The sequence below is a fragment of the Empidonax traillii genome, unplaced genomic scaffold, assembly GCF_003031625.1.
Source record: "Empidonax traillii isolate 1590-97213 ecotype Southwest subspecies unplaced genomic scaffold, ASM303162v1 scaffold567:size408382, whole genome shotgun sequence".
NCBI lineage: Eukaryota > Metazoa > Chordata > Aves > Passeriformes > Tyrannidae > Empidonax > Empidonax traillii.
In genome coordinates, this window is record NW_020955760.1 from 141628 (window position 1) to 165913 (window position 24286).

The 24286-nt window shown below is 43.5% G+C and overlaps 1 protein-coding gene across 1 annotated transcript in view; it reads left to right on the plus strand.

Annotated features, from left to right (window-relative positions):
• Positions 1–12254: 12254 nt before the first annotated feature.
• LOC114064673 (glutamate receptor ionotropic, delta-1-like) overlaps positions 12255–24286 on the plus strand; it is a gene marked incomplete at its 3' end in the record, with an annotated part of 200135 nt that continues 188103 nt past the window's right edge. Inside the window, exons 1-2 of the mRNA XM_027897918.1 lie at positions 12255–12542; positions 14654–14809. Of these exons, the coding sequence (XP_027753719.1) occupies positions 12464–12542; positions 14654–14809 (235 nt within the window). The remainder of the gene's footprint in view (positions 12543–14653; positions 14810–24286) is intronic.

Genomic DNA, 24286 nt, shown 5'->3' on the forward strand with positions numbered 1-24286 from the left:
TTATGCTTTTTTGTGTCTTGAAATTTGAAGCAGCCTGCTGAGCTGCTGCCTGTGCTCCTTACCAGTGTGGTTTATGAACTATGAACAAGCTGGTGCTGGCTGTGGCCTTGTGCGGAAAGGGAGTTTGCTCTTCCTTTAAACCTTCTCTCTCTAGCATGAATCCAAAGCCATCAAGTTTTTTTGCTGTTAGCTAGAAAGCTTATTCTTCTTGTGAGCTGATTTGGTTATCAGTTGCTGTATTAATGTAGTGATCTGATTCTTTGAATCTATTGATTTAATCGTAAATGTTCACTCAGTTTTTTTCATTGCATTATTCCGTCTCTAGTAAAACTGTATAGTGAATCAGCTTAGAACAACTATAGTTATTTAAATTTTTTTTTCTTGTTCAGCCTTGAAATGAAATTCGTAATTGTACTGTACAGATTTATTCCACTACATTACAACAAGATGAGCTCAAGGTTACAGCAAGCAACAGATCAGAAATTTGCTTGCCACTTGCTTTTGTTTCCCCACCAGTGTTCAAGAGTCCCTTTTAGTCTCGAGCAGTATTCAGAATCCGTTTCCCTTCCACAAGCATTGTAAAGTCTGATTGTGTGCTAATGGAAAATCGTTTGAGCTGCTGTGTTGCCACCTTCATCAACAGAAGAGTGTTTTCATCCTGTGTACACAAATTCACATGATTCACTCCTAACTGCAGATAGTGAGAACTTCCGCTCCAGCGTTTAGAGGTCTAAATAGAAGAAATCATTCACTGTGCTTTTAAGATGCATCCTCTAGGGCCATGTTAGCTAAAGCACAGTAAAATATGGTGGCAACGGCTGACAGAATCGAGCAGGCAGGGTTTCTGCTCCTGAAAGGGAGCGAAGCTGTGAATTTGTGCCTGTGTACACGGTGAGCGGTGTCACGCAGTAACCAGCCGTGCAGCTTGACCTCAGGCGGCAGTGGGGTGCTTTGCAGTTTTCTATTTCTATTTCGCACTGTTAGGCAAATTTCCAGGGTGATTCTCCAGGGCAGTTGGCCTACACAGCCAGGGTATGGAACCACTAATGGAAACTTCTGAATTAGTGATCTTTGCTAGCAATGATCTTGATAAATATGAGAGCAGGATTGGCTGATGATCTGTGAAAGACCTGATAGATGTTTTATCTCTGCTAAGGTGGTTTTGTAGTCAGGCAGTGATATGGAGTTGGACTTGATGATCCTTGTGGGTCCCTTCCAACTGAACATATTCTGTGATTCTGTAAACGATTGGGCAAAAAGAGAGGAGTGATGTTGCTGATGGAAGGCTTCAACTTCTGAGGCCGGAACTGCTGCTGCTGAAAACAATACTGAGCCCAGATTATAATGCAAAATTAGTCATATCACTTAGATTATTACACAAAATCCGTGCATCCATATCCACTTTCACTTTGAGCAGGGAAAAGGAAAATTCTACACTACTAACGTATATCAGGCATTGCCAAAAACTTGTTGAACTGAGTGCCTTGGAGCATGCTGGGCTGTAAAGAAAAACAGGAAGGAAAACAGCATGTCTGCTAAACCAAGTACTGCACCTAGTAATCACATCTGCTTGTCAGGCTTTAAGAAAACAAACTTTTAAGGTTTGTTTTCTTAAATGGGGGAGAGGATATAACTCTGAATTGATGAAAAACACCACGAAGCAGCGTTTTGCAGGGATGTGTCTTGTTATAATTGTTCCTTTCTATAATAGCTCTCTAACACGGAATTAGAGGGAGGGGGAAGTTCGCTAAAAGGTACCTGTAATGTATTTAATAAGAGGCTTCTGTTGTGTGTGTAATGCAAGGATGATCTGTACCTATTTTACAGTAAGAGGAACTTCTGAGCTTTCAAAAGAAATCCAAGTAGGTGCCAAGAGCAGGGAGACCAACCTGAGTGGCTGAAGGAAAACTGTCCAGCTGCTCTCCAGGGTGTCGTGGTGCTGAAGCAACTGCATCCCTCTAGGCAGGGTAAAGCTCTGAACCACCCTGGCAGTGAAACAGGGCACCAGTGCAGAAATGACAGTTCCACCCTGGTGATCCTAGGCCAATCTGATTTTTCTTCTCTTACTGCATGGAAATTTTGTTTTTGCTATGCTGAGAGGAGGGCAAGGTATTCTGTTCTGTGGACTTTGCTAAATTAAATGCAGAAGGTTTTTGAGGTTTGTGAGGACTATGGCATTTGCTGCTGATCCTCCTGAGCCCCTTTCTGTAAGCCCTGTTAATTCAGTTGACATGGATGAAGGTGGTGGAGTAGTTATGGCTTTTATTAATTTATTTGGAAATTAATTTGCCTCTAATTAAGGGTTATCCATGAATGGAGGTTAGAAAAAGATGCTTGGAGTGAACAACAGGATGGTAAATGCTGTTATGTCACTTATCTGTCCGAAATACATATTTTTCTTAGTAAATTATAGGAATGATGTGAAATGATGGAATAATGGATACGTCTTCATTTAGTGTTTCTAGTGGATTTCTTTAGATCCTGATTGTAAATCTGTCCCTTGAGAGGGAAACCCGTCTCTTGATTAGCCCAAGTACATGGTGGAGTCAAAGATCTCTGGGGAAAGCAAAGTATATTTTGTCTCTAATGATAAGTCCATCAAAAGCAAAAAATGCTTAAACCAATTTAGAGGTAATGTTCCAAACAAGGCTCAGAAAGAGAGTTTTGCTTTATTGTAACACATGACACAAAGATCACTGTGTACCTGTGATTTTTTTTTTTTTCCTGGTGTTTATAAGCTCTGAGTGAAACAAGGGGCTTGTGGTAAAAAGGGAAAAGACTGTCTATTCTTGAGTTTTCACCAACTGCTGTGTGAGGAAAAGGATGTTCATCTACTTGGGTAACAGATTTTGTGGATGTGCAGATAGACCAGCACAGGTGATGGCATTGATTCACTTAATAGTATTCCCAGCAGGAGGAAGCCAGAAGTGGATAAGTATGGTCCTTGTACATTATCCCAAGAAACCCACTTTGCAAATTGGGAATAAGCTAGCAAAGCAGTAAAATAACTAAGAGGTCTTTACCAGCTTGTGAAAACAAAAGCACAATCGGCACAGAAATCTTGGAGAGGTGTTTGAAGGTTATTTTTGGAATGGAGCAAGCACTACCCAGGGAAACTGGTCAGGTAATGATATAGTGGTGATAAACTGAGGTTGAGGTGTTTTGTTTTGTTTTCCTGGCCCCCTCCCCTGGCATAATTTATTTAATGTAAAGTGTTCTTCCAAGAGTGCTGTGCTAACCTGCTTGTGGACTCTTGCACGACTCAGAGCAGTAAGTGAAAAATCTTCTTGTGTTTCCAGGGAACAGAAATCCCCACCTAACTATGCTCGAAAAGGTCAAATTCAATTTAATAAATTTATCTCTCAGGAAAACAAGCATCTTTTTTAGCTAGTGGAGCTAAAACAGTGTTTTTGCATGTTGAAAAGAAATAATTTGAAGTATATTATAGTTGTGTATGTTTGGAGTGCTAAAAGCTTCTATTGCTGAGGCCACATTGGTGTAAATCCTCAATACATGTTGAAGTCAGTAGCATTACTCGTAATTCTATTATATGGTCTCTGTAAAAAAAGGAGAACTACCGGGAAATGCAATTCAAATTTGGTCTTAAAGTACTTTTCTAAGGGCTGTATCCTGACAGCATTTTAAAAATAAGAGTTGTAATCAATGCCATAGCTTAAAAATCAATGTTACCTGATCTAGTCATGTGTGATAATACAGCACTGCAGCAAACAAAGCTATTTGAACTGCAGGCTTGCATTCAGCTGGACAGCATGTAGCTGTAGTGAAATATATTGCTGTATAATGCGGCACACTTTGGAGTGGAGCATGATAGCAGTGTTTTTAATGATATTATGAAGACACTGGAGAACGTGGGAACTTTGGAAACCATTGGCTGGTGGAGTTTCATAAGGGTACTGTGACAGGGACTGTGACTCAGGGAGTGCTGGATGCTTGAAGTGGCGCCTGCTTTTTTTATCCTCCCTGCCCTTTTCATAAACCCTTTACCACAATATCTCTGAGTTTTCAGAAGGCCAGAAGAACTTCTTGGCTTCTTTATGTTTTTTCAGAACTGTTGAGGCAGGTTGTAAAATAGTAATTTGAAGTTCATTTTAAATAAGAATCAATAAAAAGTCATTGTTTCTTTTTTTTTTCTGTGGCTTAAACTTCTACAAAATAATACCCAAACGGTGCTGTGTGGAATGCTGCAAAGTCACGTGGTCCTGGGTTGCCTATTGGCCACGCTATAAAAATTATTGCAAATGTGTCTCTGATACACGCATGTTTTCAGCAGGGGCTGTACAAATGGGAAGGGACAGGTGTTGAAGGGATCAGGAGCACTGATGATGAAGGGATCAGGAGTAAGATGTGGCTTACATGATTTAAACCACGGGAAAGGTTGTGAACACCTGGGTGTGTTCATAGACAGGAGTCTATAGAAAAAGGAGTCATAGAAAAAGCTTCTTCCCAGGGAGAGGCTTAAAATGCCCACAGAAAATCAACCTGACATAAACAAACTTCTTGACACAGGGAAAGCTGGGTTAGAAAGCTGCTACTCTGTTCATGCTCACAAACACCTTCTACAGCCTAAAAGTAGGAAGGAAGCAGTGTGACTTTTCTCTCTTCCTTTCTCACCAGGCCATATGGAAATATTTCAAGGTGTGGGGGTTTTTTTTCCCCCCTTTCTCAAAAGAGCTGTATGTTCTTCCCCTCCTCCTTTTCCAACACCTCGTCATCAGGGCACCCCTTTCTCAGGTAGGGACCTAGTTCAGGTGCTTACTCCAGCAGAATTAAAGAAGTGACTTGAATGCAACTAAGAGATGAGTATAACCAGCTTGTAGTTCTGGATGGGTTTGTCTCTAGAGCTTTTCTTATCAATCCCAATATAAGGTATCTTCCCCTACTTCAGACACCCCTCCCAGCCACGGTCAAAAAGTTGAAAAGAAACAATATCATTAGACAGTTGAAGTCCTGTAAGTAATGGACCTCAGATACTGAAAATTTGCATCAAGACTCAGCTACATGGAATGAGTTGTTCCCAAGAACCACAAGAAGCATTTTCTGATGGAAATTATTTTAAATTAGGTAATTTTTTTTGTAGTCTCTGTATGATATACAAACTTGAAACTGCTTAAAATTACTTGTTTGACTGACCAAAAATAAGCCAACCATGTTTCCCCTATACCTTCTAGAGAAGTAGGACAGCTGACTGAGTGCAATAACTGAGGAAAGGAACTTGATGTTCTTGTTCACCCTTAAATTGAGAATTGAATACGATGTTCATGCAACAGTCCACTCAATTAGTCATGAAATGAATCAGTGACTGTGGTGGGAATGGAGCCCAGGAATCATGGCCCCTCTGCTCCAATGGCTGGATTGCACTGCCTTTAAAAAAAAAATCCCCTTTTCTAAATAGGAAATTTAAGGAATACCATGACAGTTTACCATACTGTTTTGGCATTATTTTGTTGTTGTTGTTTGATTTTCTGTTTTTTGGTTTTTGGTTTTTTTTTTTTTCCCTCTAAGAGATAAAAATTACAAGCAAAGGCTTTGAGAGGATAAATTTTGGAGTCAGGCATACAGTGAGAGTCAAGCTGATGATTCTGGTATAAAATCTTCATTTCAGCCCTTCCTGGAAACATGAGTATGAATTATGAACTCCATGACTGGGAGCCTTTTCTAGAAGAGAACACAAATCCCTGGGAGAATATATTCTCTCCTGCTCTGTGTGTGTGACTGCCATTAATGCTAATGGAGTCAATAAAAAGGCAAATATGCCCTTGTTTGTAAAAATGGATGCAAAGTAGATGCCATAAAAACACAGTGGGAAACAAACAAACAAAACAACCCCACCCCAAACAAAGAAAAACCCCAACCCATCAACTCCATGACACAGCATTGCAAGTCAAAAAAAGAGACCTCATCAGCTGGTAGAAGTGACCTATTGTGAGACAGTCACTGAGCATAATATGGTTTAGAATGGACTGTTGAGAAAGATCAGGTTTTGTGTGTGGGTTTTTTTTTTTTACTTTCCACTTAGAGTACTTGCCATTGTGAGGCTTTTAAAGGACTCTGTCCCCTCAAACTGCGTCACTATTTAGTGATGGCAAAGGACGGAATTAGTGCAACTGAAAACGTTCCTATTCTTTGTCTGAGATGCAGCAAAGGGCAGTTTCTGGCTCGTAGCAAAATTTCCTGCTTACATCACTCCTTGGTGGAGTTTGCAGTGCAGTAGGAACAAACACGAGATCAGTTACTGCGTCTTGGCTGGGGGGCAGAACTTTTCAAATGAACATATTCAGACTCTCATGGTTATGGGCTTCACCACACAGCAGCATCTGCTTTACTGGTTTTGTTGCTGTCTAGGGAGGGTAAGGTAAAAAGCAGCAAGAATGTGACTTCTCCAGAGTCCTCACCCAACTGAGGTGAACTGCAGGTTAAATTCTAGTAACCTGCTTTCTCTTGTGTCTGGCATATCCACCCTGCAGTTTCAATCAAGGATAGATTTTTATGGTCAGATGTTGGTAGATTTTGTAACAGTGGAAGTACTGGGAAATGTATTCAGTGAGGTATCTATAAAACATAGGGGTCCTTCTATTGCTACCCATTAAAGTGTGAGATTGATCAGTATGTATTTATGGCAGCTATACAAGGAATGACATCTGGGGTTTTTCTTGTTGTAGTTTTCCATTTGGGGTGTGTCTGTCTCTTTGGGTTGCTGTGATGGCAGAGGACAGCTGTCCTAGCAGTGTCTCCTCATCTGTAATAGGCAGCTCATTGAACAACTCACGAGACTGGACTGTGTGTACAATGTGGATGGATCAATGAGGCATGCAAGATGTTTTTGAATGGAGTTCCCCTGGAGAGGGTTTTATCTGTTCTGTGGAGAATCTTGTAAATTGTTTCTTCTCCTCAGATGAATGCCAGTGAAGTTAGTTCAGAGATTATCTGGATATGGCTACTATTAAATCAGGAACAACTGACAAACACTTTTACTTGGAGAGCCTGCATTCTTATGCAACTGTACTGTAACAAAGATGACAGCCACATCTACTTTGCTCCTTTTTTTTTTTTTTTTTTTTTTTTTTTTTTTTTTTTTTTTTTTTTTTTTTTTTTTTTTTTTTTTTTTTTTTTTTTTTTTTTTTTTTTTTTTTTTTTTTTTTTTTTTTTTTTTTTTTTTTTTTTTTTTTTTTTTTTTTTTTTTTTTTTTTTTTTTTTTTTTTTTTTTTTGTTTTTGTTTTTGTTTTTGTTTTTCCTCCTAAAGGAAGGGTCTCTGCTCAGGAAAAGAGCTTACAGAGTGTAGCCTTTACCAGTGAGTGTTCAGTGGATATAATGACAAGGAGCTTGCTTAGAAATGAAGGAGAAAGGGTTTTTCCTGTAACAGTGAGTTATACTCACATCCCATAACAGTAATTACAAAGGGTTCTTTGGCCACTTGTGTGTTAGAGTTCTCAATAAAATACATATTGATGGTATTAAAATGCTGTGAATAGAGAGATTCCTTTTTGAGTTCCTTCTGAATCAAAGTATTTGTTAAATACAAATGCCAAGATAGAGATTACACTTACCAACACCGATAAAACTTGCCTTGGACTACATTATGAGTGTATTTATGCCATTATGAAACTGTGGGAGGCTGGAAAAGCCTGCATAGGCCCTTACCTATTGTAAAGAAAATGCCTGTTAGAGTAAAATAAGGTGTGAAAAGGCACAGCTGGAAGAGAGGAGGAGGGAAGTAAATATGAATCTTATCAAGATGCAACAGATATTGAACTGATGAAATTAAGCAAACATAAGTATGAATTAAATCAAATCTAGGCTGTGTGTACTCTGCTGAATTAAATCAGGTAAAAATATGGAAATAATAGTGCTTTGCCTTCTTTATGGCATCTTAAAAGGCACGTCAATCCAAATAAAGTATTGACTGTAACAAAGTTTCAGATGGTTAGTAGGCACACAACAAATTAATCAAGAATGTTGACTGTCCCACAAAGAACTATATAATTCAGCAGCCTCTTCTTGCAGACTTTAGTCCATTTACTCCAGGAAGATTATCCTACTATGCTATCAACCATGAAAACAGAAAAGGTGGTTTCAATAATCTAAAGGAAGCTTCAATAAAGCAACTGAAACTCAAGGTTGTCAGCACAGGAGAATGACAATCAAAAAGAATTTTTAAACATAAGCATCCACAAAGTAAGGAATGTATAGTAGGTTTGAGATTTTGCATTACTATTTCCAAAGTGAAGCACAGCTGTTCAATTTCATTGCAGTTTAGAACGAGAAATTCAATTTTGTGTGTGTGTGTGTGTGTTAACAATAGATACCTTGGCTTGAGATTGTTACCATGTTGTATATGATAATATTTTTGTTTATTTTGTGTTTTCCTTCTTCTAGCTCCATAGACTGAGCAGCTAACAATTGAAGGTATTTGCTGCATCTTTACATCTGTAGAACTAGTTTAGAGGAGTTCCATTTACTTTCAGAAGGAACCATAATCATTGCAGTGTGTACAGATGTAGATATGCATACTTCCACATATTTTCATGTGTGGAAGCCTCAGCTTAGCTACAGTAAATGGGTGGAACTTGGGAGAAGACTTTAGAAATGTTGCATCTTGAAGCACTCCATTTATTCTGAGCATAGGCTAGAAGATGATAGAAGTCTCAATGGTATGGTCTTGCAGAGCTCCTGCTCGTGAAGCAGCTTCGTAAGTGCTTACTGAACATGAGGGGCTTTCCAGATCCAGGCCACATCCTACAGCCCAAGTTCTGATGTTGTCTTTCAAAATGTGCTCCAGTCTTGCCATGGTAGAGCAGAGGGACAGAGCCCTGGGCACAAGTCTCCGAGTGAGGCACTGCACAAGCCTTTCAGTTTGCCTTCATAGAAACTCTTTGTTTCTGATTGCAGTGTAGTTTTGGGAGCGTTACTCAGGCCATTCTCTTGTGTTACCAAACCCCATTTGGTACAGGCCTCATACCATGTTCATTCAGATAACAGCAATAAGCACAGCCATAACTCATGACAGGTAAGCCTAAAATCACCACAGTGGTTTGCAAAGGTAATAGAGCTGTCTGAAATCGGCATAGAATCACACCTATTGCCACAGAGTTGAATTCTGAGTAGTGCCTGTCACTTGAGCTGGGTATTTGCTTTGCACATTGCTAATGAGATGTCATTCTTCCATTGGCACTGTAAATCCAGTGGTACCTCCTGAAATCGTGTGCCATGAGTCCCCTGTGCAAAGGTGATGGAATATCACGGTGACTTACAACAGTCTTATTATGTAAAATGTTGGCAAATGGATTAGCCTTTTAGTGTTGATTGCTGCATCTAAACAATGTTCACCCACCGCAAAATGTCAGCACTCTCCTGGTGGCAAATTATGAGCGGCTGAATTGAAATGAGTGGTCTCATTTATATTGGGCTTAGAAATGTAGCACTGATAGCTTTTTTGGGGAAGGAGGGGAAATCACAGGGGAATCAGTAAGTGTTATGAAAGACACAATCCAAGTCAAAGTTGTCAGCTTTTCTTTTACCATTGGTAAAAAAAAAAAAAAAAGAGTAGAGGGAGAAGAGAAAGAAAAAAATTATGCAAATAATGGGAAAGAAAAGGCAATGCAGCCTGACTGCTGCAACTCTTCATCCTGAAGAGACGCTACTGAAGTTGTAGTTCTTCTCTTTGCTGCGTTGGATCCATTTAGGTCTCACTGTACTTTGCATGTTGCATATCAGATTTTATGATATTTGGGATTTCTTCTAGGCCTCTTTCTTGTTTGTTGTTGCCCTCTGACTGTAGCCTTCTGCCCAGTTTTGGGGCCTGTTTCAGTTGGTCTGTTTTACATTAGTCTGGGCTCTTGTCTTTCCCTCATCCCTCCCTTGACTGGGACTGGATCCTTTTCTGCATGCACAGTGTTTGCTCATGGATTTCACAGGAAATTTTGTAACTTGTCCAATTCACTGGGTTTAGATTTTTAATATTTTATATTACTACTTTATTATTACTAAAATAGCAGCCAGAGGCATCTGAGCTGAGGTCAGGACCTCACTGTGCAAACTACAGGAAGAGGTAAGCCTGTTCCCGAGGGCTTGCAGTGCTACTGACGGGTACTCGGGTGCCTGCATAAATCACAGGGTTAACAGCTGCATATTTCCACAGGTTTCAGGCTAGGATGCCAAAACGCTCTTGAAACACAAATAAATTTAGCCTCCTTTACTCTATGAAAGTCAGAGGCTGGTTCTGCAGTAACACTTTCCCCCTCTCTAATTCCCACACATGTACTTGTTACTGACATATATATGAGTCTGGTCAATATAGGTGCTTAACTTTTTAAAGAGCCTGTGTAAGTCACTAAGTGCATATTGATTTGAAGCAAATGTAAATTAGAATTAATTTTGACTTGCTAACGTAGTCAAATAAGGAACATTTCTATTGATCTCTGTCCCAGAAGCCAATTATCTGGATTAAGTGTTTTTATTACATGAAATGCAGAGTATAGTATATATCATTCTGCATTGATCAGTGTGAAATTGCGTATTTAAGACAAGGACTGTAAGCAAGAGTAGTTAACAAGTGATTTATTTTTAAAAACCATATCTTGTTTTATTTACCCCCTGCTCTTCCCAGTTCAAAAGCTGTGCTTGTAACTACTACCGAATAGGAGGTTGTTGATGCGTGTGGATCAACAGGGATTCTTGTTCATATCATTTCCATTTCGACTTCCTTCTCTTTTACTCTGCTCCGTCTATACTGTGCGTTCCCTCCCCCTTCTGCCTCCCCAGCCACTGTAAAGCTTATCTAGATTTCCTACTCCTTAGCGGTGAGCAGTTCTGCCGTACTGTGCTCTGCAGGGAAAAAAAAAAATGTTTCCTATATGGAATAAATACATTGCAGCTATCGCTCCTGCAAGCAAGCAATGCTAAGTATCTGGAGAATTTACTAGAGCATTACAGGTGATGGTTGTAAAAAGTGTGCTGAATAGACGAGACAGGGATGCTGTAGTTGGTGTCAGGGTCCGGGGGCCCCGGCCCCTCCATGACCAGTCTCCCGGGGCTCAGGTCACTTCCCGCCGAGCCCTCGGGCTCTGCCTTTCCCTTCCCGGGAGCAGGATGCGGCCACAGCGCGCTGTTACCAGGCTTGCGCTTGCAAGACTGCGACCTCCAGGAATCGCTCTGCTTCCCGTTATCCAAAGGCTGACATTATCTGTATGTATCGCTATAGCGGTCCGTGCCTCAGCCCTACAGCAACTTAATAATCTTGGTAACATCCTGCACTCAACTCATTTTCTTGGCAGTAGTTTTAATTACGTTTCGGGCTCCTGAATGAATTTGTTTTCTCTGGATCCTCGGTATATTGAGACGCTTGTCACGTTTGGGTGCCTGCAATCACTGATGCGTTTGTTTTAGGGGATGAATTAGTCTTCTGAGCCTGAGCATGTCCAATTTATGAATTAGATTTCATTGAAAGCTAGAACAAAACAAAACAAGAAAAGGTTATGCTGTACCGCTTTTCTCCCCCACCCCCTCGCCCCCAGCGCGGGGGTAAAAGCCTCCCATTTCCATTTCGCTCCTCGAACGCGTGGATCATGTCCCGGGCTCCAGCGTGGGGAAGGAGGAAGGGGCAATCCCTCCAGCCCGCTGTCGGCTCGGTGCCCCGAAGTTGCAGGAGCGGCGGCGGGCGCAGCCCCTCGCCCCCACCTGCGGGGGCGTCCCGCGGAGCCGGGCGGGGGCTGCGGGAGGCCGCGTAGCGCTGGGCGCCCTCCGGGCAGCGGCTGCGGCCCCGCGGACCCTCCCGCGCCCGGCAACCGGGAGCTGCCCGCCCGCCTCGCCTCTCTGCGCTTCGAGCATCGGCCCCTTTGCCCCTTTCCTCCGGGAGATAGGCGTTATATATAAAGATAGATAGATAGACAGATAGATAGATAGATGTGCATCTAATTCCGGATGTACCCAGCTGTATCCAGCCGCGACCAGCGTGCCCGCTCCCGCCCGGCCGCCCCGGTTCCCCCTGCCCCGTCCCTGCCCCGGCGGCACCGAGCGCCGAGGCTCCGCAGTCACGTGGCGCGGGGGGCGGGCGGCGGCGGCGGGGGGGCCGCTCCGCAGTTCGCGGTCTGCCGGCGCCCCGGCACACACCGAGCGCTGGAGGCTCCGCCGTGCCGCCTGCCAACCCGGGATCTACCTCCGTGATTTTTTTTTTTTTTTGAGCCCCGGCTTTTTTTTTTTTTTTTTTTCCTTTTTTTTTTTTTTTTTCCTCTCTCTTCCTGTCCCCATCGCCCGTTTTTACTCGATTTTTGGGAAATTCTTGGCTCGCTGCGGGAATTAGGGATTTTTTTCTAAGAGGGGGGTGTCTGGGCATCTCCCCCCGGCGCCCGTTGCCTTGCTCCACCTGCCCTTGCGCCTTTTTTTCTTCTTTTCCCCTGTCTGTCTCTCCCACCAAACCCGGGCTGATGTGCTGTGCGAGAGGCTGGAAATGGAAGTGTTGATGCTCTGGCTTTTCCCCTGGATATTTCAGTGCGTTTCGGTGCGGGCGGACTCCATCATCCACATTGGTAAGACCGGGAGCGGGGGGGGTTGGAGATAGAGGCGGTAGATAAATAAATATATAAAGGGAGAACCTCGTTTAGCCGCGATAATGTCACGGGCAGCGATTGAACCCAACTCCGTGGAGAGACAGGAGGAGGGATGGGAGAAAGGCGGCTGAATTCCCCACCCTGCTCTCCCTGATTGTAAAGTTAGGGGCGAAATGCCGGCTGTTTGCCCGGCCGGGAGCGGGCAGGGGACCCGCCGGAGCGGCCGCTGCGGTCTCCCATGTGCCTGGGGAGTCTGTGCTTGGACCTGTTTGCGTGGAAAGGCTTTCTTCCCCCCCCACCCCCCGCCTCCTCGCCACCGAAAACAAACAACCGCCCCCATCACCCGAGCAGGAGAGAGGCATAATCTGAACGTGCTCACAGGGAAAACTTTAGGGGAGATAATCCCCTGGTTTGCATCCCCTGTCGTAGCAGGTGTCAGCCGAGCCGGAATGCGGAGGGGGAGAACTTGGCTGGGAAAGGGTTAGGAAGGCGAGCTTTGCAGCGGCTCTGTGTGTGCGTGTGTGTCTATGCGCGCAACTGTTGTGGTTTGAATAAGATCTCATTAAAACCCCTGGGCAGCAAGAAGGCTGGATCAGCAGTGGGAGGAAGAGAGGGATGAATAAGAGGCTAAGGAAAGGCTGATGTGAACTTTTATGGCTTCTGGGAGCAAGGCAATGGTGATGTCCGCGGGAAGCCTGGCAAGGAAAAGCGAGGCTCTGCAGTCACCTTTTGGCTGGTGTTGAAAGGTACCAGCAGGAACGAAAATGAGGATGTTTAGGGGCGGAGAGGGGGGAGAGAATCACTTGTGGAGGATGATAGAGGAGGAGATGGGAGTACGGCCGGGAAATGAAAAGCCGTAATTCCCACCAGCCTTGCGGGCAGGATGAAAAGATCAAAAAAAGGAGGGGGCCGGGGCAGGAGCCATCCTAGTGAGGGGAGGCTCCACTGAGAGGAGGAAACTCTCGTGTCGGGCCGGGGCGAGGAAAGGGATAGGGGGATCAGCCCTGTAACAAGTCTCCCGGCACGGGCACCTCCGGAGCCGGCGATGGAGGCTCCGGTCATCGCCACTCGCCTCCGGAGCCTTGGGGGCGCAGCCAAGGCAGACAGCATTGCGGAGCCATTAAGGAGACGGGGTCAGCCCTGACCGCAGCGGGGGTCTCGGGCCGAGGGACACTCTCCCCAGGGCAGGCCAGGCACCGGGACCAGCCCCGCAGGGAGACGGTGGGGCGGCCTTGGAGAAAGGCTCTGGCCGGGGGCAGAGGGGTGGGCGAAACAACCTCTGCGGGTCTTCCCCTCGGCCCCCCTTCTCTTGCGTGTGGACGGTGTCCCCTCGGCTTCTCCTCGCACGAACTTCAGCCCTAGTGGTGTTTGCCAACTAAGTGCCGGCAGAAATAGCGGTCCGGTGGGCAGGAGCGAGGAGCTGCCGTGTGCACAGCTCTGATTTCACACGGGCAGTGCACAGGCACGCACGGTGTGAATCATCAGGACTTTTCCAGGCTGGGGAATAACCGGTTTTTTGCTTGTTTTGTTGCCAGCTCTAAAGATCTCCCACCGCCGCGTACAGCAGGGCAGTAAGCCTGGCGTGGGCACACACACGCTCCGTAGGGAGGGATTTTATGTAACACACATCGCCAGATGTTTTCACGTTAACTGCATAAACAGGACAGTGAAATTACAGCTTCCAGGTTACTGGACACAAATCCTGGCTTCCCGTTTGTGCCTGCTTGTAAGCTTCAGTAAAACCGCGGCCTGAAAGGCGGCATCCCAGGAGCGGCGAAGCAGAGAGGGAGCAAAAAGTTGGTGGAGTTCCCAAGCCTGTTCCCTTTCTCGTCTCTGGCGAAGCGAGTCCCTCACGCCGGCGTGGCTGCTGTTCAGGGCTCCGTACATGCCGGTGGAGCAAAAGTGGCCCGGAGAAATGCTGAGCTTGCCCTTGCCCGGCCGCCCCCGCGTACGTCCCGGCTCCGATGCCCCGGGAATGCCCTGCCTGAGGGCGTGCGAGCAGGCCCGGAGGGGAGAGGGGGCTCTGGGGCGGCGGGTGTGACGAGCGGGGCCGAACCCTCCTCACCTTTCTGCCGCCTTCCTCCCCTCAGGTGCCATTTTCGAGGGCAATGCTGCCAAGGACGACGAGGTGTTCAAGCAGGCGGTGTCGGATCTGAACCTCAATGACGACATCCTCCAGAGCGAGAAAATCACTTACTCCATCAAGCTCATAGAGGCCAACAACCCCTTCCATGCGGTGCAGGAAGGTGAGCGCCTCGGGCGGCACCCGCGGGGCTGGGACGGGACGGGGCTGGGGGAGTACCGTCCCCTCCCGGCGGCGGGGAGGGGGTGTCAGCGCCGGGGTCAGCCCGGATCTGTCCTGGCGCTCGGCTGGAAACTTTTCTTCGGTCGGGGGTCGGCGCTGTCTTACAAGGAAAGGGGAGGGACGGCGCGGTGCGGCGGCGGTGGCGCCGAGTCCAGCCCAGCTCAGCGCAGCCGTGCCCGGCCGTGCGGGGAGGGCAGCCCGGGCTGGTAGGGAGGCAGCCGGGCTGCCCAGAGAGGGCAGGGCAGGTCATGGCATGGGGGGCTCCGCATCGCTCCTGGATCCGCAAGCGCCGCCTCTCTCCGCCGCTGTGGAGAGAAGGCTGGGCCCCGGTCCCCACCGCCGCCCCCGATCCCCCATGAGGGACGCGGCTGGACAGGGCAGGCGAGAGGGTCCCGCCCTGAGGGGAGGGGGTCGTACGGCACCGAGGGGCCGGGCAGGGGACGCGGCGCTTGCGGGAACGGCCGCGGAAGGTGGCGGGGCATCTCTCCCCGAGCATCCGCCCCCGCGCCCCCCGGGGGGAGGCGGAGATGGGGTCAGCGCCGAGCACTGTCCCGGGGAGCTGGGGAAAAGGGCAAGGGAGCCGGCTGGAAACCTGCCCAGAGTATACGAGGTCTGACAAGTCCCTACGTGGGTAAATAATTTCAATTAGATCTTTTGCAAAAGGGAAACGTTTAAATTAATCAGCTTGCCTTTACAAATAAGACTTCTAAAGATATTATTTGTGATTTAATGAAGCGAAGGTTAATTATGGCCTAGGTTATTTCAGAAGCTGCGTTTTTCAGTAGTAATTATTCTAGAAACAGAGAGCTATTTATATATCCAGACTAGAATATTTTAAAAAAATGATTCATCACCAGCTTTACCCTTAGTTTTACAGAGCACAGTGAATCTTTCCCGGTATGAAAATTTGCATTAATCCATATGTATTTATGTCTAAGTTGTGTACATGCAAATTATGGCTACAAAATTACACCAAATGTTAATTTTCGTGAACTCTTAACAATTTCTTAACCATTTCTTTTGCTATCCCTTTGCCTTGGAGAAGGTACTAGTTAATATCATGCACATTCAGAAGAAATAGCAATAGATACCTTTTCAAGGGCCTCATCCCATTGACAGTAGGATTCCTCCTGCTGCTCTGAAAGCTTAGCGAGGTGGCATAAAAATAATCTTTATGAAGTGGGAAGAAGGGGACTTTAAAACAAAACTCCACCCACATATTCAGGCACCAGAGGAAAATAAAAATCTCTAAATAATGGCGGGTTGATTTATTGGCAAAGAATAACTGAACAATTGGATCTTCTTACATTTGCAAAAAGCTCAGTGTCCTATATTGGAGCTTATTCATATTCATGGAAGTGACAGTAGTTGGCTGGCTGAACGATTGCTTTCAACAGTGTCTCTTCTCAGAAGTTAAACTTTATGAAACAATATTGAATGCCCAGGGATCTGAGCTGACAGTCTGGTGGATGGGGGTCTCTGCTCAGTTTTGTTGAAAGCAGAAAGGCATGACCCACTGGAGGATTCTTCTTGGTGTATATATATATATTTTGTTGTTGTTGTTTTAGTTTGGTTATTTGATAAGCTTGAAGATTAGTATTGCATTTATGAAGACTATCTTGTAAATAAGTTTTCTCTGTTGAAATTCTTTGCTGCACCCACAGAAAAGTATGTGGTCAGATTTTCAAGCTTTTTGGTATAGAATCTTTGTGCTACCTCAATATATGTAAATAAAGATGTTTTCTGCTGTCCCTTCCAAGAAGTTCTTTTAGGGCTCATGTGCCCATTGCAGTTAGAAATGCTCACTGATGAACTGATACAATGCTTGAAGAATTAAGGAAGTGGTTGATGAATGTTCACAGTTCCAAAAAGAACTTGTTCGCCATCACTACTTCATTAAGGCATATCACGGTGTCTTCTTTTGGGAGGACTATGAAATGATCCTATCTGCAAGCCAAAGCTTGCCACAATGGTAGAGCTAAGCAAAGAGTGTCAAGCTTTGCTCAATTTCCTGGATTGCTTTATTGGCTTAGGTCTTTTTTTATTTATTTAAAATTTAATTTCCTACTTTTGAAATCATTATACAACATGCTGACAGAATCATCCACGGGATGTCCAAGTTGCTGGTCTATTCTTACCCAGCCATGTCTCGTTGCCCGGTATTACTCGGTGTTGTTCTGACTGTTCAAAATCTCGCTGTATCTCACTCCATGGATGTCCTGCTCATTTCAGTAAAATGTTGCATGTAGTAGTCAAAATAACCTGGAGCAAATCCACCACTCGGACTGCTCACAGAATCGTGCTGCTGCCACGTAAAATGCCCTGACATCCACACTGTTCTTCTGCGGTGGCTTTCTAAGCAGCACCATGGAAATCAATGTTGCAAGCCTTAGTTTCATAGAGATGGAACTCGTTATAGTAAAAACCAATTTGCAATAAAAATAGACTATTCTGATACTGCCACCAGAATAGTTCACATGAACAAACCAATCACAAATATTGCTTATATTTGAATTGTCTTTTGCACAGTCCTGTGAGACGACGTGAATTACTCCTTAAGTCTTATTAGAAGAGCGCTGCGAGCAAGGGCCTGCATTTCAATGACTTTGTGCTGGTAACATGATGGAGAATGATCGCTCCATGTAACTAGGTCTGTTACACAATAACAAAACTTTAATTAGTGGTGGAGTAACACTCGTTTGACCCGGCATTTATTGCGCAGTTGGAGAACTTCTGCGTGGGTGGGAAGCGTGGAAGGTTGGTACCTGCAGGGTTTTCTCAGTAGAAGCAGTGAATTCACAGAACTAAAGGCCGAACAGAAGACACCTTGCTTTGCATAGAGAGTGGTTTTCAGTGCTGGATAGTGCTTAAAAGTGTTGCAAGATTTTGAAAAAAACCCCACAAACCACATAAAAAAAGCAGTAGGGACTTTGCTTTAGGGAGAGAAGGGCACTATTGTGATAGTCTCTGATGGCTGAATTAGGAAAATAAAATTCAGATGCTTTTTCTTCAAAGTCTTGGTGGACCCTCATGCTAATGGTTGTCAAGTACCAGTGAAAAGTAATTAATAAAAGGTGTAAATTGTGTTTCATTCTTGGTTTTTCATTTTAATATATATTGCATAAACAAGATCCTGTTGCGCTGATTTTGGCCTCATCAAAGTCATTTTATGACAAAGTGTGGCAAATGGATGGCAGGAGCTCCAGTGGCAAGAGCTGTAACAGTGTAAAGAGTGAACAGACCCTGGTGTATGTGTAAAATAGGACTTTGTTGTCTGCCCTTGCAAGCAATCATTGCATTTTGTAGAATATTGCTTTTATGTATGTGGCAATTACTTGAGGGAAAAATTGTTTTCTCACTGACTGTCATGGGAAGAAATATACCTGGGGAATCATTGTTCTTTTCGTAAGATTTAGAGAAACGAGCTCAGATCACAGATATGAAGTTAAACTATATCCTTGCTTCCACAAGAGCTGTGTGCTCAGTTTCAGCTAAGTGATTGCAATGTGAGGTAAGAAGTGCTTGCTTTGGTGTGTGGTGTGTATTTAAGCTACTACTGTGGTAACCTTTTTGTGATTCAAGGATTCGAATAATCTCAAAGGTATAAGAAATTTTTAAGCTTTCAGTTCAGATTGGGATTTTTGAGCCTGCCACTGGCGTTGAAAAGGGACTGTGTGTATGTGACATATGGGTGGCAAACAGGTTTCCAGATGGGCTTGAAAACACGATGACATGTTGAAACTAAAAAAACCAAACCGAACTAACGTGTAAGTTTTTAACATGTTGCTCTTGAAGGGCCGTAGTTAGCTATAGGTCAAAACTGGGGCATAGGAAAGCCAATACTTAACATTTGTAGTGCCCTTAAGAGAGGGGATACAAAGGAGGCTGTCATTCTGAAACTACAAAACTTTCAAACTCTGTTTTTCAGCGGATGGTGCTTACACATCTATGGAGCTGAAACTTGCTGTTCTCTCTGCATAGCAATTTCAAATGAATTGTTTCTAATTTGGGCAGCCTCGTATGTGCGCTTGTTGATGTTCAAACGCTGTCTGTTCTGGAAACCAGAGCAAATTTGGAAAATCAGAATGCGATTTGAGAGCAAGAATGGTGTTCCATAAATGGATTTATTGTCAGTCCCATACACACTGCTGTGGTTTCAGAGCAACTTGGCACTGATGGCTTTTTGGGCATCTGCGTTGTATACCACTGAGTGCATCTGATCTGATCTCATAGTCTGCAGCACTTGGTGCTGATACATACCTGACATAGAATGGAATAGGACAGACAGGATAGACCATTTCAGTTGGAAGTGATGTGCAACGATCATCTAATCCAACCTCCTGAATAATTCAGGGCTGACCAAAAGTTCAAGCATGATGGTAAGAGCAATATCCACACATCTCTTAAAACAGGGACAGGCTTGTGGCATCAGGCAGCTCTCTAGAAAGGCTGTTCTAGTGTTAGTAAAGAAATGTTTCCTCATGTCCAGTCCAAACTTTTTCTGGCACAGCTTTGAACCATTCCAACTATCACTGGATCCCAGGGAGAAGAGATCAGCACGTGGTTCTTGATTCATCTCTGCTTAGAGCTTACACTGCATGTTACTACCACAGTTTTATTTTCTGAGAAGGTATCAGTTGTTCAATGTGTAGATAACAAAGATGAAATACAGGTCTCCTTTGTGATTTATGTTACTCATGAAATATTACATGTACAAATTTATTTTTTTTTTTTTTTTTTAACAAACATCATTATTGATTTGACTGCACTGGATTGGGGAACTTGGTTCACACATAGAAATCATAGACTTTACCTAGATTTTTAAAGTAAAACATAAAAAAAACCCCAAAACAAACAAACACCTCATCTGCCAGAATTGCAAAGGATTGGTTTATATTGATGTACTGTCAGTTTTTCTCCAGTGTTTTCTCTTGAGTCTTTCACTGCCAGGTAATTTTACCTTTGTCTGCTCTTCTTCCATTGTTTGCTGGAGCACAAGTTTCGCACTATTTTAATCAGAATATGAGGTCTTGTTCAGATGTTTGCATTCTGAACTCTCTGGGAAAGCACATGTTGGTACATACTTTCTTTTCCTAAATTTTAATCTCAGCTTTCAACACTTTTTAAAAACCAACCACAAAGAGTGTAGGTAGGGGTTCCTTCCCATGGTCAGAGAGGCCTTGCTGTGCAACTACACATTTTTTTCTCCGAGTTTGCTGCATTTAAAAGCTGTTTCTCAGCGGGATGAATGGGCTTAACAGTTTTACCTCCTTGTGCCCTCTGAGATCAGCCACCGACTTGTTAAGGACTGCCACAGTGAAGACATCTGTGACACTTGTCACCTTATTGTGCTTGTGGTTTAATGCTCTATAGTTGCGTGATTGGTGTTATTATAAACCAAAGTGTTTTGCTTAGCTAAAGAAACCAGCAAATTAAAATGCCCATCTCTTCCCGTTGTTGTGGTTTTGAAAGCAAAGACCTGCAGTAGGAAGAACAGGAGTGATAGCCTAGGAGGTCTTTTGGCTGCTGAGGATGAGGGCAGGCTACAGACTATGCGGCAAACATCGCAAGATACTCTGGTTTTGTTGTTTCATCCCCCACTTGTCTTGTTACTTTGTAGCCAAAAGCTATTCAGGTTCTGGTCACAGATTAACCGCAGGTGCAAAATACTTGGTTCTTTTGGCTGGAATTCCCAGCAAACACATCCCCGGTGCAGCTTGAGTGTTTTACAGGTTGTACCAGGGCCAGTCCCACCCCAGCCATGCGCTCTGCTTTTATGGAGGCTCCCATCGTTTCAGGCTGAGGCTGAGCTTCCCAGAGAAGTGTGAGACGGTGTCACACACCCGGGTACAGCAGGCAGGGGAAGAGGATGTGCTGCTGTGGGGTCACACACAGCATCCCAAGGTACTGAGAGCCTTCCTGTGGAAACACCAGCAGTGTGGATGGGACCTGATCAGGGCACAGAGTCCTTTCCCAGCTTGGGGGAGTCTGATGGTGGAGTGGTCATGGACGTATCTCAGCACTGCCTGCTGTGGGGTGTCAGGGTATTCATTGCTATTTTCAAGCTTTGCAGTTAAAAGACTTTTATTCCGAAAGGGTGGTTTTGTTTTGTTTGTTTGTTTAGTTGTTTGAGTTTTTTTCACTTCCTCCATCTACATCATAGGTTAAACTAATTTCTTCTCTCTTTTCTGTTTGCAGACTTGCTAATCTTTTATTTCTGTGTTGGTTGTGGGTCACCCATCTATCTTAAGGGTCTCATATAAAAGATAAGCTGCAGGTTGGGCTACAATTATTTTTTAATACCTAATGGACTTTCCCACTGATCCTGCCGCTGATCCTGCTCATTTACCAAGGAGCTGCAGTTGGTTTTCTTATTCTGAGATTTCATTATAGAAAATATGCTACATCATTAACTGGTATGCTGGAAAACATTCGAAAAGTTTAGAAAGAAGAGCTGTTCGTAAAAATGTTGGTGAATGCATTTCAGGGTTAATGATTGTTTTTATGGTTCTCTTATTTATTTAATAATTTATTTTTTTAAAGGAAAAAAAAAGAGTGTTTGTTTGTCTTTGGAGGCTGTTCTCAGTCATTAATGTGGAGGAGGATCTGTAAATGTGAAATGAATACACAAAACCGCCTCAGCCTGATCCAGTTAAGATGATGGCCCAAGACAAGGCTCCTGAGCTGGGAAATACAATCTGTATATATGCAGATACACTCTGGCCCATAGACTCGATATAAATGACTTAACTGCTAGACTTACTGTCATATGTCCAGCAGGGGCTATGCCTTGAGCCCTTCTCTGTTCAGAATCTTAAAGCTACAGATGATTAGGGCATTGACTATCTAAGGATTACATTTTAAATTACATCTTCATACTTGCTGAATGAGATGAATTTAATATTTCGATGCAATTTACCGTGCTCAGGTTGAGCCACACAGTGAAAGGAGTTAAAGATACACATTCCTTGAACAGAGGAGATATTGCCATGTTTATTAAACTGTTCATAGTTACCATTGTTGTTTACTAGAAGGAAAACAAAACAAAGCCTCAAAGCTCAGTTATACAACTATAATAGTGCCTGATTTTAAGACTACAGCACACTAAGAGTGTGGCTGAAACAATTACTTTGGATTTAACTTTTTTGTCTTTTCAGAGTAACCATAGATTAGGGTGTTGAAGTGCACAAACTCATTTTTTAGGCAAAGATCAAAATGTTGTTTTATTCTTTTATTCATAATGGATTTCCTCTGAGGGGAATTCCTACTGTGTTTTTATTTGTCACTGTCATCTCATGCTTAGAGGTGTCTCTTTCAATTTGTCCCTCAGAAATAAAAATTACTTAGATTATATTGTTGGAATCATGCTGCTGTGGGAGTCTTGTAATTATAGGAAATTAACTTTTTTTTTTATACCTGGAAATATCTGTGTCTATCTGAGAATACCCTGTTAAAAATGATCCACACAAGTCTTGCTTTTCTGGGAAGAGGATTTTTTCAATTAATTGAGTTGATGACTTTGAAAAATGGTTTATGTGTTAAATTTCACTTTTTAAAATCTAATAGTCCTTGCAGTGATTTTTTTTTTTTCCATAGGAAATACTGTGTGGTGCTTTCCATTTGGACACCTGTTGAAGGTGGCTGGATTTCAGACTGAGAAACGAAACATTTTATGTACAGGGCACATACGAGTTATGCAGTGTACATTAGATTACGTGACGCAAACACGTGTCAGCTCCGAGGCTGAAATCCTGGGTGTCATCCTGGGAATCCCCTCCCTTTCGCTCCTCACAGAGGAACGGGAGCAGCTGAGGCCGATCCTTAGTGTAGCTCTTTTGTTATTAGGATTCCTGTTGATGAGAAAATTGAAGTGAGATCATTAAATAGCGTGCAACATTTTGAGAACCTCACTTTATATCGTATGTAGATCTGTAATCATTTCAAAGGCAGATAATAATGATATGCTAATATGCCAAGTTTCTTTCATTTACATAACTTTCAAGCAATAAATATCTGAAATGAGAACTGTGTTGAAAGGCTTTCTTTTATGTTTTTCCTAATAGCGTGCATTTAATTATAATTTGGAGACCTGATTGCTGTGCTTCAAAGAGTGTTCAGGTCTGTGGGTTTGGAGTGTTTTTTACAGCCTGAAAGGTTTGTCTGATCAGGAAGAGGCTGTCTATGCTAGCACAGCTTTTGGGAAATTCCATTCCTTTGACCCTGTTGTGACATCTTGGTGCCTGTCTGTGTTTTCCCTTTGGCCTTTCACAAATTTAGTTGTGCAGTAAGAATACTGGAAAGCACTACCAGCCAGCCCTTAAAGGTAGAAAGAACTGAGAGGCATTAATTTCAAGTGCTGTTTGGCTACATTAAAACACACAGCAGGGCTTCTACTGCTTGACCTCACTGAGAGCTATTCCCTTAGCAACCTTTCACAGAGGGACTAAAAGGACAGTAAGAAAACAATTTCCCCCTCTCCCCCCCCACATTCAAGAGAATAATACCTAAGAAATTAATTTTTTCTTATAAATATACCCGTCTCAAACCAAAAAACTCCCAGTGGACCCAAGCTTTCATTAAGTATCCTGTTTCTCAGTGCAGTCATTTAATCCTCTGCTTTTTAACTTACTTATCTGAGTCTTAGAGATTTTAACTAGTAGCATTGCTGATGGAATGCTTTCCATATCCTCAAAATCTCATTGACAATCTGGTTTGTTCTTATTTAGAAATTGAATAAAAGGATTTCCCATAAAAGTGAATGTTTGTGAAGTAATGAGAAATGTCTTTGTCAGTGGGTAAATAACCCTACTTTGTACCATTGCTAGATGTTTATGAAACATCAATTCTTTGTTGCTTGATAATACTTTCAACAGAGAAACTGTGTAACCATCTGGAGCACTTCCATAGCCCTTTGTCTTCTTAACCTCTCTGTTCCTGGATAAAGGTAAAATTTGCAGTGGTGGAAGGAGGAATTGACTTATGGGAGAGAGAACTTCTCAGTGTCTTTTAGTGTCTGCAAAATTTTGACTTTAATCTTACATTTATTTTAAAAATGCTTGAGAACACCAGTGCATAAATTGAGCATTTCCTTGTATGAAATATTAGCTGCATTTTAATAGAAAGGACTGATGATTTGCCCATTTGCTGTCCTGCTTGAGAGTATTTTTGGAATGAGAACAGTTATCTGAGAGGCTCAGAGAAAAGGAACGTAGGATGTGTTGTCTGCAAGGGTCAAACCAGAGGGTTAGGGTGTTTGAAGTGCACAAAAACTAAAAGGGAGCAACCCAATTATCTGCTTTATTTTTACTTTATTTTTCTTTTATTTCCTTTTAGCTCGCTTTTTTTCCTGAGGTTCTTCAGTTACTGTGGAAGTAACACTGTTTCTGTGTTACCTACAGAAACAGAAGCAACCTGCTCT